General features: G+C 38.6%; 2 protein-coding genes across 2 annotated transcripts in view; both read right to left on the bottom strand.

Annotated features, from left to right (window-relative positions):
* Positions 1-245: 245 nt before the first annotated feature.
* On the bottom strand, positions 246-11710 carry LOC306768126 (T-box-containing protein TBX6L-like; the record flags this gene model as incomplete). The annotated part of the gene is made up of 9 exons (XM_079256358.1): positions 246-444; positions 619-832; positions 1162-1231; positions 1355-1501; positions 1615-1779; positions 2323-2425; positions 2694-2863; positions 11263-11337; positions 11441-11710. The coding sequence occupies 9 exons, from the start codon at positions 11708-11710 to the stop codon at positions 246-248; spliced, it is 1413 nt and encodes a 470-aa protein (XP_079112484.1).
* Positions 11711-13097: 1387 nt separating this feature from the next.
* LOC306767928 (matrix metalloproteinase-17-like) overlaps positions 13098-16006 on the bottom strand; it is a gene marked incomplete at its 3' end in the record, with an annotated part of 82273 nt that continues 79364 nt past the window's right edge. The window contains exon 10 of the mRNA XM_079256100.1: positions 13098-13423. Within this exon, the coding sequence (XP_079112226.1) occupies positions 13098-13423 (326 nt within the window). The remainder of the gene's footprint in view (positions 13424-16006) is intronic.

The raw sequence follows: 16006 nt of genomic DNA on the forward strand, positions 1-16006 counted from the left end.
TGAGCAGTATCTTTGGGAATATACAACTAATATAAAATAACATACTCATTTCTGGGTGAACTATAATTCTGTGCAGTAAAATTGGCTCATTTTAAAGTTTGCTCAAAATATATAGCAAGGTCCTGAGAACATAACTGTCAGCTGCTTGTCAGCTTATTAGAAACAACATTTTGTTTTTACCTTCCTTCGATCTGTTATTAATAACATCCTTCTCATGCAATGTGACCAATGTGTGGGGTCAAAGTTCAACAGGAGTAGCAAAAGAGTGGATGCTGGCTCCAGTCTGATGCATTGCTGTGGTGGTGGTGACTGTGATAATAGCCCTGATGCTGGGTGGCCTGTTCAGTCGTGGAGGGTGGGTGAGGAGGAGGAGGTGATCGGAATAGGGTCTGAGCTGGATCTACATCACTGGATGGTAATGGGAGTTTACCATATTCCACAGACCTGGAGAAGAATCGGATCACAACACAACATCATCGGGATGCTTTACTAACGCTCAAACTGTCACTGAGTTTTTTTCTTTTTTCTTTAATCAACTGTGAGGTACATTAAAATGTTTCACTGTGACTTTAAAGTCTCATTAGATGTTGACTTTTCCTACATATTTGATGTCCAGACCTGTAAGGTTGGTATGCAGCGGATGCGGGGACCATCTGTTCTTCGTAGCTGTAGTCATACTCCTGCGGCTCCAGGGGCTCAGAGTGTATACTCTCTGACGAGTCCTGCTCCAGAGCCCAGGACGAAAGGTGACCCCCATTCAGTAGCTTCAGTGTGCTGGCCTTATTCTGCTCTGCCTGCACCGACTGGGAAGTGCAGGGCATCCTCTGCAGGCCTGCTTGGGAAATACAACATGTTCAGGCATAAGCTGAGCACTCCCACCTCTTCTGCTGACATACACTTCAAACTGAATAAATTAAAGAAATGACTACCTGGAGAACTACTGCAGAAATCTCTCCTGTCCTCTGGATGTGGGTTTATAAGGGAGGTTTTATTTGAGCGACACCTAAAGAAAATGCATTTCAACATTTTTTTTTTTTTTTTTAAATTTCATGCTTATTTAAATTTGATGTATCAGCATTTAAATAGTAATAAAACAGCAGAAAATCCACAACACCATGGTACTATTTTATATGTACATCAGCTAAATGGGTTACCTTTTACTGTGAGAATGGGTACCTCCCTCCCTGAATCCTTTAGCAAATGGGTTGTGATCAATCTTTAATTTAGTAACCTGAACAAAGCGAAAAAAAAAAAACATGACGACAGTGTGTTGGTTCAAGCAGCTGCCTATCTAAAAGTATAATGGTATCAGGCTGTAAAAGAGAAGAGCGTTAACTCTTTCACAGCTCTGCACCTTTGGGTTTTGGTAAGCGGTAACAGCAGTGAAGACGGTCTCTGGGAATGAGAAGGTCTGAACGGCGCCCCAGCAGACGGTGTAAAGGCTGTCTGCCTGGATCACATGAAAGCGAGGGTAGTAGCGATGCATGGAGTGAAGGATGATCTGATTTTTGTTTTAAGGGAAAGGAAGCAGACTGTACAGTCAAACAGAATATGACATAGGATGATGAGTCTTTTTTTTTTTTTTTTTTAAAGCAACATTTTTACATGTCTTACATGACCGTGCTGATCCAAGGTGTTGTTAGTGAGCTTCATCTTTAGAAAAGACAAAGACTTCTTCATCCAGTGTGCTCCTACAGCAGGGGAGTCAGGGTGCAGATATGTTCGACGCGGGGGCTGGGGCTCTGCCTTCTCGGCGACCTCCCACTGCTCCTTCTTCCACTACAGAGAATTGGGGGAAGGAACAGAGGCAGCATTACCAACTGTGAGACCTCAGGATATATGTGCTTAGTCATGAATCCCGAGTTACATTGCAGGTACAATACAAGCCTATATGACTGTGATATACACATATGTCTACATATGAAATTAATCTGGCACTTTAAGCTGAATGAAGGATCATAAATAGTAAAAAAAAATGTTCTCAAAATATCCTTAAATCTTTCCTAAAGTGCTGTGATTTGAACTACATAATTTCCAGCTGTGTGTGCTGAAAGTAATACATGTGACCAAATGAGGCAAAGCAAATGATAGGAGGTGTTTAATGTATGGATCCTCTTTCACTGATTGTGAGTGAGGAGGGATGCTAATTGATGGAGCTTCCAGCTGTGAGTGCGCAAACAGGAAGCAATGAAAGCCTTTGATATGCAGCCGTGGACGGCTTCGTTTCAGCCTGAAGTGGGCAGAGCAGTATCTGGCTGGAGATTGCTTCCTCTCACAAACTGCAGTCTGAGCACGCTCAGGATGTGTTGCATGTGATCATACCTTATATTTGAAGCCATCTACAGGAACCATGTCCACCATGATGACATAGTTTGCAAGAGGCTGGAGCCCAGACAGACTGATGCTGCAGTGTGGAAACATTCTCCTAAAACAGAAGCACAAAATCAGAAGTTTATGCAGTTGCTTTATTATTATTATTATTATTATTATTATTATTAATAATAATCTTATTATCAATGTAATTACTTTCCACAGCCCTTGCAACACAGTCATGGACTCCAACAAATCTGAGCCCTGAAACTTTAGTCTGGAATCTTTATCAGTGTGTTTACAGAGACAGAGAAATATGTAAAAGTGGTGGAAAAGATTTAATTATCCACTAAGTTGCAATGCAGTGTAGCAATGGCTGTTACCTCCCATGCTTGGTGATGATCATTTCTGTTCCGATCCTGTGAAAAGACTTCCAGAGTTCAGCGTTCTCCAGGGTCATCCTGATGCAGCCCTGCTGGTATGAATGAGCAGCTGACTGGGACAAAGGGAGGCTTGGATTCAGTCTGGATGCTGAGGAGGAATTAACAACAAACTGTAAAAAAAAAAATGTTTCTAAAAATTTAATTAGGTAAAAAAGAAACAAACAAACCATATTTACAGCGTTGTGAAGGTGGGTTACCACAGTAGCACAGTCAGTTAAAGAATGAAAAGTACGTGATCTCACAGAGCCTGCATGATAATCTTTGTGGACAGTTTGTTCTGCTTCAAATATCTGATGCAAACAGAAACAAGTCAGGATATATCCACTCAAAGTTGTTCTCTTTAAATCATTAAAACATGAAGCACAAGTTTAATTTCTAATGCAACGGCAAAAAAAAGTTCTCTGTTGCATTCAGTCACTTGCAAAAAGCATCCAAATACTTCACAACCTCTGGGATTCTGCACGATCTTATCGCAGAAACTAATCAAATCGATACAAGATCTATTTTGACACAACTTTCTGAAACTACACAAATATGTCTGAGAAAATGCAGCTTACCAGAGATGTTGGGCATGTTGTTGTGTCCAGCTGATATCTCTTCCACACTTCATGGAAACTGCTGCATTCAAATACTTGAACTGGATTAAACTTACTTTCTGTCCTGGAGTCTTGAACTTGATTGGCCTTTACAGAGAGGGTGTGGCTTAACAGCCACCCCTAAGGCGGTGTAGTTAGAGAGGACTGTAGAGATAGGTGAGAATCTCACCTGAGGTGGGTTTTTTTTTTCTTTTTCTTTTAAGCTAACCGTTTCAGTCACATTATTCTAAGATTTTGCCTTCCCCTTATTCAAACTTCTCTAAAGTCAAGCCAAGCGAGCATTTTCCACGGCAGGTTCACTATGTTGTCATGTGATTCAGTATGTTGCCATGTCATTCAGTATGTTGTCATGTCATTCAGTATGTTGTCATGTCATTCAGTATGTTGCCATGTCATTCAGTATGTTGCCATGTCATTCAGTATGTTGTCATGTCATTCAGTATGTTGTCATGTCATTCAGTATGTTGCCATGTCATTTAAAATCAGAGGCTTTTTTTTACAGAAATGAGCAAAGGCTTAAGGAAAGAACTGTTTTACAACCTACATTTAGACACCGAAGTACCATCAGTCTGCGGACATGTCATGCATAAAGTATCCCCCAATTTCCTCCTGCAGTCCAAGAAGCAGCCCAACGATAAGAATTTCAAAGTGTTTGTGGTAACAAGGCAACCCCCCCCCCCCCCCCCCATCCCCACCACCTCCCCACAGGATTTGAATGTGTATTGAAAACAAGATGAGGGACTTCAATTAACTAGAGTTTAGGTCTGGCCTTGACAATGGCTGACGATGTTTCTAATGCTGCCAAATGGCCTCAGTCCTTGCGACTTCCCCCAAACACCTAAATCGTGCTATCTTCTAAGTATCCTGGGAGGAGAGTGGCCCCTTCAACAGAGCCAATGGTTAACAGTTGGCCCATAAGAAAGGGTGATGGGAGGAAGGGTCAAGTAGGACAACAGGCCGTATTTAAAGTTTACAACTGAGTGAATTAATCACTTTCATCTCTGTCAGGCTGAAGGAAAGCCTCAGGGACTGAGCAGCTTGCAGTTATTCAGGTGTGACTTCTGCATTATTGCAGACACTCAGAAAGTGAAGACATCTATCCAGTAAATGAGCCACAAGAATGAGCATGCAAGCAAATCCCTCGCTGAAAAGATAAAACGGAAGATTTTGGAAATCTGAAGTCCAGAATACGAAGAGAATCCCAAATATTATGTCCATGCAAATAATATTGTCCATGCAAGATTGGTTTGCAAATTTCTGTAATCTTTGTCAAGAAAAGCTGGACAATTATGGAAACAAGAAAATATTTATGCCCGAGGGGGTAATACAAGCTTCAGAGAGCAAGAGTGTGTTTACTTTTTCATGCAAGAATGAATTATGTAAAAAGAGAAATCATAAATAAAAAGCTGAGCTTGGTTGTTGTTTTAGCCTGAGATGCAGCAGAAATGACCAAGTTACATATTTGTTTGTGTCATCTCTTTTCACAATTTCCTGTCAGTTCTTTCATATGCAGAGAGGCCTATCGTGTACGCTGCATTTAAGAAGAAAAATCAAAGCAAACTGATGTTATAAAGACCCAGATCATATAAATGAGGTGTTAGTTTGAAGAAAAGACATAGTGTGCTGTCAAACCCTCCATATGAACACAACATTCCCTCCATTTCAGAACATTCTTTGAAGGCCCGAGCGAGTGACTTTCTACTCTGCTCGGGACGTGTTGAAACATTTCTCCTCTCCTTAAATCAACCTTTAAGATGGAATTCGTTCTGTTTCTGCCTGTGGCGTGTGTCACCTCTGCAGCTATGCAACAACATCTGCCTCTGCAGATGATATTCCACTAAGATAGGGCAGCAGTTCATTACCAGTCTGAATAAATTACTCTCATTGATTTTGCTTGAGAGTTTAAGCCTTATGAGATACCAGTAAGGTACAGGATGCTATTAGTTTCGATCCTTCTACATATTTGCTTGCTTACTCTAATGCAGCTGCTCTGCTGCAGTAAAAGTATCTTACAGGAAGGGCTGTGGTTTCAGCACACAAGCTAAAAAGATGCAGCTAGAAGATGCAGTGCATGGCCTACAGTGCGTGGTGGTAGCTGACGGATGTGGCTGTGCATTCGGTTCACCACCTGGATGCAGCTGAACTGCTAGTGGGTTAGAAGATATGCACATTCGGTGTTCCAGTGAAAGGCCTTTCATCTACATGGAAAAGAACAAGGATGTCTCTGTAGATATGAGGGGTAAACTCATAAATGGCCTAACATCCAGGGTGTCATTCTAGTCGTTGATCTAAGCAGGATGATAAGTGGTCTGTGTGAAACGTAAAGATGTATTTTAACATGGAAATAATGAGGTGTCAAATCTAGGATAAGGCAACAGGCAGGTTAGGTTAAATGAAAGTTGAAGTTCTTGAAGATTCAGAAGCTTAAGTTCAGCTGGTATTTTAAAAAAAAGTAGGTTGTCCACTGATATCAACATGTAAACAAAAATCAACAATAGGATTAAAAAAAATAAAAAAAATAATAATAATGAAAAGAACTAAAAAAAAAAAATCAAACTCCTGTTTCGGCAACTGCAGGGATTAACAGATGGACATGCTCTTTATCTCTATCTGTTCTTCTAATCTAATTACCCTTGCAAGCCCCCCCTCCCCTTTTACCTGTCTCTTTGTGTTTTAGTCCTTCCTGTCAGGGAAGTGAGCAGAGGACAGACATTAGGGAAGAGGAATCAAGGTAATAAGCACCTATCCATCCAATAATGTTTTGTTGATCACACCTAAGTTATATCTTACTTCTGTAAGATGAAGAACAATAACTTTATTCTTTACTTTATTTACAGTATAGACCTAATGTATTGCGCTCCCATTAGACTTCACTGATGACAAAAAGCTTTCTGTAATAGTTCATTCAGCAAACCTTCTCTCTTCTCACTCCTATCTCCTCCTCTAGCAGCTCCTTTAAAATGAAGAAATCCTTCCAAATACTGAATGAAGCTCGAGTGCTAGGTGACAAAAAAGATGGAGTAGAAAATGGAGTACATCAAAACCAAACGTGACAACAGAAAGTTGCTGTCATGGTAAAACCACTAAACATGTGAAGGACCTTAATCTTTCCAACAGCAAAGTGACCAGACCCACAGTGGTGGATGATTTTCAGCACTTATATGATTCACAGTGAAGAAGCGTTTAGAAACAGCAGCGCTTCAGTAAAACTGTTATTCGCCATCAGCACCACCTATTGGATCAGTTTTAAAACAAATGTTCTGCAACATAATAATGCATTTTGGAGAGAAGTAATCGATGATCCACATGCAATATAATTATTCTTTGAAATGTATTTTATTCAGAAGTATAATATAAAATAAGGTTAGATACAGTATGGACTCCTGATTTATCCTCGCTTCATGTCCGGTGGCAGCTGGGAAAGGCGCCTGCTTCCCACCAGGATCTCTGCAGTCACTTGTTAATCTTAAATAATTGATTTATAAACAAATCAAGAACAAAATTTAAATACATTTTATGGATATAAAGCTCTTTATGATCAAACTCCAAAACCTTAATGATGTACATTTTCTCAACAGAGCGGTTAGACTTCAGGTGTACTTGTGTTTCCCAGTGTTTCTAAAAGTAGAATAGGGAGAAAAACCTTCAGTTATCAGGAGTCCACAGTGATGTTGGGTGTTTTACAGGGACATCCCTACAGTTACGCACATTATATGAGTATATGAACAAGACTTTACTCTTTTATTTGTTCATCGAATAAAAGAGAAGATTCAGTGCAATTTCTTGGTATTCTTGGTAAGACAAGCCATTTTTATGAACACAGTTGTCATAAATTAAACAAATAGATTTATTTTGAATAAATGATAATAAATTGTAATTCCACTAATTTGAACCCTGTAGCAAACATAGAAAGTAACAAATTATGTTTTTTCAAGTTACTGTAACTGAGTAGTTGTGAGTAATTTGTTATTTTTTTGTTATTTTACTTTTACTCAAGTAAATTTTGAGCCAAATAGTTAATTTCATGGCATTGAAAACCTCTCCTGTTGCTGAGCAAACATTTTAAATGCAGGGAAAAAACATCAGGCGTTCTGCTGAATGCCACAGATCTCTGCTGCTAAACCACTTCGGTCACACTCAACGCCCACTGAAACACACGGGCATGCGTGGGTTTTTGCACAGCTGAAATTCTCACTGAACGGTTTTAGAGTTTATTAAAAGAAATGTTGAATTGGATTTATGACTCATCATTTGTTTACATCAGGCAATGAAAGTAACTAAGTAACTTTTACTCAAGTACATTTTAAATTTAGTACTTCTTTTGTACTGTTAATCTGCTCAAGTAAATTTTATGGGTACTTTAACTTTTACTGGAGTAGAATTTAACAAAAGTAAAGATACTTCTACTTAATAACAACTTTCCAGTACTTTTTCTACCGCTGGTCTGTAGTACTTTGAGATTACTTTGGCACAAATGCAAATAAAGCTGAATCAAACTGAATATTATATTTCTTAATGATTCTACAATCATATATAAACAAAACGCACTGCCTTGCTTGCAGATCATAATTCCCAGGTTTGTACATTTACATACACAATTAAGATGCAATTGCTTTACTACATTTGATTTAATGAAGCAAAGTACTTTCCTGTAGTACCTAAATGGTATTTGATGTGGTTTTCTTGCACAGCTAAATAGTATTAGTAAGGTTTAATGCAATTTCTGAATCAGCATGAATGATAAAAACATACAGTTTGTGCAAAATCCCTGGATCTTCGGCCAGATATGTGGCCAGGTGTACAATGACTGCAGATTTCCTGTGATGCTGCTGTTCTGTTCTGATCATACTGAACTAAAAATGTCTGTTTGCATGCTGCAGTTGTGGCTAATGAAACTTTTACATTCAGAGGGATTGTAATTAAGGGGAACAGCAGGTCATCAACATGTAATTAGAAAATTGCCACTAATGATGGGAAATGAAAGGGGATTCGATGCAAAGCGTTGAAAGAAATGAGTGAAAGTATGAAAAATCAGATAAAAGGGTGATGGTGGAAGGGAAAGACGAGGAGGAAAAAATCCTTGAGAGAGCGTGCAGAGACAGCTAAAGGACAGCCATAGATAAAAATCAGGAAGGAAAACTGAAAGGGAGATCTTTTGAAAACAATCAGCTGTATCAACATATAAGTAAATAAAATAAAATACTGGAGCTGCAATTATGTTTCAAAACTTCAAGGGAAGAATTTACTATTAACTTTTCAATAGGTCAGAAACTCAAACTCCTGAGCCAAAATACGACACGGGTGGGGGGGGGGGGGGGCGGGGGGCAAACTTTGGATCAGAAGCTTACTGAAATTCTTAGTAAGAAGCCTGAGGAAATCAAGCCTGCAGCTATCTGCAGGGCTTCAGCTGGCTCAGAGAGTCCAGTGAAAGACTGGGCTGAACCCAGACAAACTCTGTCCATCACACCAACATAAATCCTTCTGAACATAAACATCGATGCTGAATATTGTATTTATTACAGAAGCAGCTTCGTATTTAATCCGACCAGGTGGAAAGTCTAGATGATTTGAGTTAGTCCCCTAATATAGAGTCATATTGTACATTCCACCAGCAGGGGGTAGCACAGCACAAACAGTGTGTTAAAATGGGTGTTTGTAGTGGGTTTTGATTGCTTCATATTAATTTCTGGAGCTCTTCATGCCAAGCATTTATTTATCAAGTTTTAAAATGCGAAAAAGGATCTTACAGTTATTCATGTTAGTCTCAGCTATGTCATATGTTCAAAGTTAGATGACTGATTAAGTATTAATTATAATGTAGCTGAACACATCCTGAATCCATTTTGGTTGAAGATGGACTTACTTTAAGATCAAGAAGTCATAAATATAGCATGAATATTTGTGTTTATATTTATTATTGCTGTTCTCACAGTTTAACAGATGACACAACACTTTCCAGGTTTTGCAGGAATTTTCTCCACCAGTGAATATTTCAGCTTCCATTTGGTCCATTTCAGACTGATCGATTGGCTCTGGCCGGCCTACAGGAACTCTGTCAGGGAAAATAGGAGCACAGGCCTTCAGGTGTCATTTCTAATTAAAGGAGAGGTTCCACAGGCGACCAGTGGCGCTCTGCGTATTTAAATATATTTACATACTTGTTATGCATTTAATGTTTCAAAGGGTGTGAGAGAGTTAGATGTTTGGATTTCTAACTCATAAATATTTTATTTTCATTTAAACCTGGATTAGACACGCTGAAAGCTGAAACTTTCCCTTTCTTACAGGCTTCCAGTTCAGATTTATCCCTCTACCCCACATCTTCATTTCCTCACACTGTCTCCAGTTGAGCAGATATTGCACTCAACTTCAGGGCTCCTGCTTCAGGCTTGTTGATGTGTGTGTGTGTGTCTGAGGACACAGGTAGAGAGGAATGGATGCTTATGACAACAGCTTCGCCTCTCCCATGAACAAAACCTTTTTGTTTCTTTTAGAGAAGTTTTAAAACAGCCCAAACGATTGACACGCACATAACATAAATAATAGGAAGAAAATATGGTTTAAATGGGATTTCAGTAACAATACAATCCTGATTTTAGCTGGTTTGCAATATCTGGATACAATAAGTCAAGCATGTTCATCAAAGACATGTTAGCTGATGGTTTTTTTTTTTGTAATTTATAGAAAAGTTAGTGATCACAGTTGAACTAAATGGCAGAGAAACAGTTTGATCCAAAGTAAAGTGCCAGAAGCTGCAGTAAAAATACTCAATGGGTATGCAACATTTTTCTGACTTTTTTGTGCCAGTTACTGAGAATAAGTGAGGAATCTTTAGTGCAGGATATGAAAGTACATATTTTTAACTCTAAGGAGTGCATTACAGTAAACTTTCTGTGTGAGTGGACTAAATAAACACAACTTAGCTCACTGAAACTGAGTAACAGGAATGCATTGTTCCAGTTACTGCATTGCTTGAACACCTGTGCTGCTTAACACTAAACTCCCCAGTTTTAGGTAAGAACACACTCCCACACACACACACACACATTTACTATGAACTCACACAGAGAGATGATGGATTTCATACTGCCCTTTTCTGCTTGGGTCTAACATCTGGCATTTGCGAGAACAAAATAGCGTACGGGTTTACCACCAGTCTTTACAATTCATTCAGACTCTGACATTTAAAGCATTATTCCAACCAGTAGGAACTTGGGTCTTATTTGCAATTATGGGAATGTAATTTTCTTGCTGATTTCAAAGAAACCAGCAGCATCAATCAGAAGACTTTAGATACTAAAATTGCCATCTATGAATTTTCTAGCTTTGGATTTGATCTGTTGAACTATTATTGTTCTTTGCACAGAGTTTGTTGACTGATGAGGGATGAATAACCGTCAGACATTTGAGGTTATGCCTTCAAATTATTTGGCTAAATTTCCTCCAATTTACTTATATTCTGCCATTTGCACAGCCTGGACCTTCACATGAGCTTTTCCATTACAAGTATTCAGCTTTGCAAGCAGTTTCATCTAGTTTGGAATATTTTAGTTACAGAGTGATTGATTAGTTCTGCCTGGCCCATTTGAGCACTCGAGAAGCGACAGTGCCACATATCCATATTCGATTCTCCATGGATAAAGGATATAACAATATGTTTTCATTATTATTTTAGTGTTAATGAATTAAACACGCGTAAACCGGGCTGTTAATTGCTACCTTATTAGACACTACACCCACATTTGGAGCCTAATCGACCTTTGCTGCATTTGCCTGTGGGTGCAGGTGCTGTCCTGGTGGCTGCTGAGCCACAACAGTTAATTAATACCAACAGAGGATGTCGGGAAAGTGGAAGGAAACATGCTGCTGTTGGCAGAAGTAGTGAAGGAGCAGCTTTGTAAACTTCATTTTACCTCAGAAGGTCTGAGTCTGCTTCCTGTCGGTGAGGCTGCATCCGTACCTTCAGGGTGGAACACACCAACAAGCATCTACAGAAACAAACACAAACCAAGGCGGGGAAATTTAGCTTGTGCCTGTGCATGACCAGGACTTTGGAGAAATGTGTGATGTGGAGGAAGGGGTGTTACAAACCAGCTTCTGGTGCTCAATCTGTGCTTTCTTCTGCTTGAGTCTACTAAGACTAGACAGCTCCGACATCTTGTTGACTTTGATCTCTGAGTTAGAAGTATCCAAGCGAGTGAATATTTTTGGATTAGGTGACATTTTGTCTCTGATACTCATAAAGAAAGATGAGTGGACTGCATAATCCTCTGCCAGCACATTTCTTTTCCTCCACAGCCGCTCTGAGTGAGCGTGTGATGTGACTGACGATTTGCATTCCTGATAAGCAGCAGTGACCATTACGAGACAAAAACACGCCTAAAAACACGAGGAAGATGGCGAGTAGCTCCCAGTTGGCGTCTGCAAGCTATTTTCATCTGCCTTAAAGCTCCCTTTCAGAAACACAACATAATTACACACTCAGCCCACACAGCTGCAGGAGTGTGTACTCAGCATAACTTCAATTAAACAAATACATATAATCAGCCAATAGAATCATTCATTTTTTTTAAAATTTATTTTATTTTTCTACAAAAATATTTTACATAAAAAAAACACAGCTTAAAATATACACAGTTCACTTGGTGATGCAATAACTGCAGAACTTTCAACTCAAATATATCAGTTTATGAGTAAATATATCTTTACAGCGACGATAAGTCCAGGGCCCACGAGGATGGAAACTGTCCGTCATGAAAAACACTCCATGACCTGATCAAAGCAATGCAGAATAAAACACTACTAAGAACCTGTGTTTGAACATGAGCAGCTGTTCTTCATTTGGACTCGACAGATTAGAAATAAGGAAGCTGCTCCATTCACACACTCAATGCAAAGCGCTTAAGAGCACACGAGTGGTTGCACGTTTGTACATCCGAAATTAAATGAATCCAATTTATCTCGAGCGCTGTCCTAATGCAGATGCTTTTCCTAAGTTTTGAAAACATCTAGAAGTGCATGGAAAGTGGTTGCACAAGAGCAAACAGCATGAAAATGTTACGCTGAATTCAAATGGAGTTGTAGCGTCCCTGCTAATCTGGATTATTTCCAGCCTTTTTTTTGTTTTGTTTTGTTTTGTAAACTATTGTCATTAAAAATACATATAAAAGAGAAACGCATCCCTAAGAGTTCTGATATGCATCTACTGGATGCAAATCCAGCAGACCCTGATGTTATTTGTGAAACCTAAACCACCTACATGGCTTAAAACTATGTGTTACGTGTAAATATGTGAGTTTTGGTCGTTTTCACTCGAGCCAGTTTCTGCAAGTCAGTGTGTCCATGGCACACAGTTCACTTTTACAAACACCCCCTCGTCTCAGAAGGAAATTTAGCTGTGTGTTTGTGAGGATTGCCGCTGTTAACCTGCTGCTCGTTGTGGCAAACCAATCCCACTTCCTGTTGTTGGGATCTATTTCTATTCAGTTACATTGTTTGCTTGCAGAGATGTTGCAGTTTTATCATTCAATAAAAATAGATAGCTAAAGCAGTTCAATTTAGAGAGTGCCTATTTTATCTTTGCTGGCAGCACCAACCCCCCCCCCCCCCCCCCCCAAAAGAAAAAGCCACATAAAATAAATAACTGCATAATTAGCAAAAAGGATTTTTTTTAAAAAAGTATAATAATATCAACATTTTACAGTTGTTGGTTTGTCCACCTTCCAGAGCTCAGTCCCGTTCTTTAGCATCATAGCAGTTCATAATGGAGAGTCAGTGAGAGCGTCCAGAGAGGAGGCAAGAGCCAGATGGGGGATGGGGAGAGACGGGCGCCTAAAGGCGAGGCGGTGTCGGAGGTGCAGGAGCACACCTCGTATCCGTTCTCTGCGTGGTCAGGGTGGCGATGCACGTTGACCCTCGTCTCTGTGCTTTTGCTCTCCGTATCAGGAGAGTCCGACTGCATCTCGGTGCAGAACAGCCAGTCCTTTGCGATGAGGTGGGGGTTCCCTACCTCCACCTCCATGTCACCTCCCACCACCCGCCAGTATTCCTTCCCCTTGAAGAAATAGGACGAACCTTTAGAGACAGAAGGCAAGGGGGTTAGGATTAAGTGATAAACTGCATTACACCAAATGTACAGGAAAGATTTTCCCTGCATCTGGAGATCACAAGCACAGAACAGACACAGCATCAAGGGCCTTAATTTCATGAATCATTGATCCAAAGTGTTTATGTAGAGTATTTTCAGACTGTTACTCCACAAGACACCTGTCTGAGACTCAGTGGGAATAATTCAAGACGGAGTGAGATTACAGTGCAGAGATGCATGTCAGTGTGCACAGACTTCTATCCATCTTAAAATATATGATGTTTTCATAGAAAATAACATTACCAACATAACACTCAAGATATTTTATGTTGCCTCAAACTTATATGTGAATGCATGATTAACCTCTTTTTCGTCAGGCTTATTTTTATCTGCCTCATGTCAGAAATGACACTCCCAAATAAATGAGGTATAGCTTCACAACTACAAGGGGTTTATGCTTCATCTTGGCCTCAAAAAAAGAGGAGACATGTGAGAGTACCACAGAAGTGCAATACTGAGTTAAAAGTAAATGAATCTGGGATGCAGTAGAAATGGTTTACTCTTCCTAAAACAGAGCCTCTTTATTTTCAATGAAAACTAGAAAATATTGTCCCAATTCATCTTGGAATTAATGTCTGATGAGGAATTATCCAGAAGCTGAAAATATAAAAATCAATCTGACCAATTTTAAAGATGTTTTAAGGAAGGTATTACATAGAAATCCATCAACCAGTGTTGATACTCAGCATCCTCTATCTGTTGTCAGAGTAGGGAGGCATTTTTTATAGTTATTTTCATTTGGATCCCCAGTAGCTTGCAGCAGCTAGCTGCCGTTAAGTCTTTCTTCCTTTCTTAAATAGAATAAAGATTACATGTGTTCATGTTCATAATTACCTACCTATATACAAATACCTATACATACATACACGCACACATACTCGCACATACACATTTATACTGTATACATACAAAAGCATATCCACACATACACAAATACATACGTATCCACATATATAAATAAATAAATATATATATATATATATATATATATATATATATATATATATATATATATATATATATATATATATATATATATATATATATATATATATATATATATATATTCATGTATGTACATACACATGCATGTACATCCATAGACTTATACAAATTTAACAAATTCATTATTAAACAGATGCTGTCGTAATGGTTTTTTTAAAAAATTTTTTTATTTTTAACTCAATAATAGCATTTATTGTTCATAAATGATTTGGTAAATGATTCCACTCATACATTCCTCTGTAAAATACTGTTATTTTATTGCATTAGTTTTAGCTTCAGGTAATATAAAATTATTTCCAGCTGCATGACTAGTACAATACCCATGTGTATTTATACTGAACTGAAGGTCTTTATAAAGTATCATCAGAGTTTTTGCTGCTGAGATGCTATTTTGATAAAAGTGAGTAGTGAATACAATAGTCTATCTTTTACCAATGACCAGTTTAAATGATTATGCATTATGGTAACATCTGTCCTGTAGTTACATTTAAGTATTGCATGTGCTGCTTGGTTCTGTAGTATTTGAAGTTTCTTGTGTTCTGCATTTGATGCACAGGACCAGATGACTGAACAGTAATTCAGGTTGGAAAAGATTAATGGATTCTTTGTTTGATTGCAATTGTCTATAAAAATGTTGCTTTTCATTCTAAGTGCCGTGATTACTCCTTCCATTTTCTCTGTAGTTAGAATTGACAAATAGCTTCCAAATTTACCTTGAAAACACAATGAGGATCCAGAAAGAAGAAAAAACAATTGGTTTAAAACCATCTCCATGGTCATGTAAACTACAATTATTAGTACAATGGAATAATGGAATTAAAATAAATGGTAATTACTATCAGCGTTAAGTTTTCAGTAATTGGTAAACTAACCACCATTATAATACTGTTACGTTACCAATGATAAAATAACAAATTACGAATAATCAGCAGACTAAGAAGCCGTTTTCACCACAACACTGAAATAGTAAAAATGGAAAAGTTTTGTTGCAAAAGCAGTCACAGAACACATTAGCAATTTCTTTTCTTTTGCTACTCTTTGGCTGTTAGCTTACAGGGTTTCAGTCCCACAGCGATGAGACAGAATGTCTTGTTTCCTTGAAGTGGAAAAATGAGCGGTAACTCAAACGTTGACCATCACTGCTTGGAGTTTGAATTGTGTTTTGTTTGGATGGCAAAGCTTGGTGTCTTTTAGCCTAGTTTCTCCTTATCGTTGTAGGTTTGGTGCTTCCCAGCCTGTGCAAAGATCTCCTGTCCAGGGGGCTCTTCTGATGAAGAAGTTAAATATAAACCTGTTTGCAAGTGAACAAAAACTGCCTATCAATACAAAATGCATCAACATGGCGTTGCCTGCACTGAGGGAAATTAGGTGAAAAACAGACACATTGTGTTTATTCACCTCCACTGACTGCGGTTAACATTATCCAGCCAGCAATTACATTTGTCAGTAACAAAATGGGGAGAACAATTTAACAACATGTGTTTTCAGTAAAATTTGTCGAGGCA

The sequence above is a fragment of the Telmatherina bonti genome (genome assembly GCF_933228915.1).
Source record: "Telmatherina bonti genome assembly, chromosome: 17".
NCBI classification, from domain to species: domain Eukaryota; kingdom Metazoa; phylum Chordata; class Actinopteri; order Atheriniformes; family Telmatherinidae; genus Telmatherina; species Telmatherina bonti.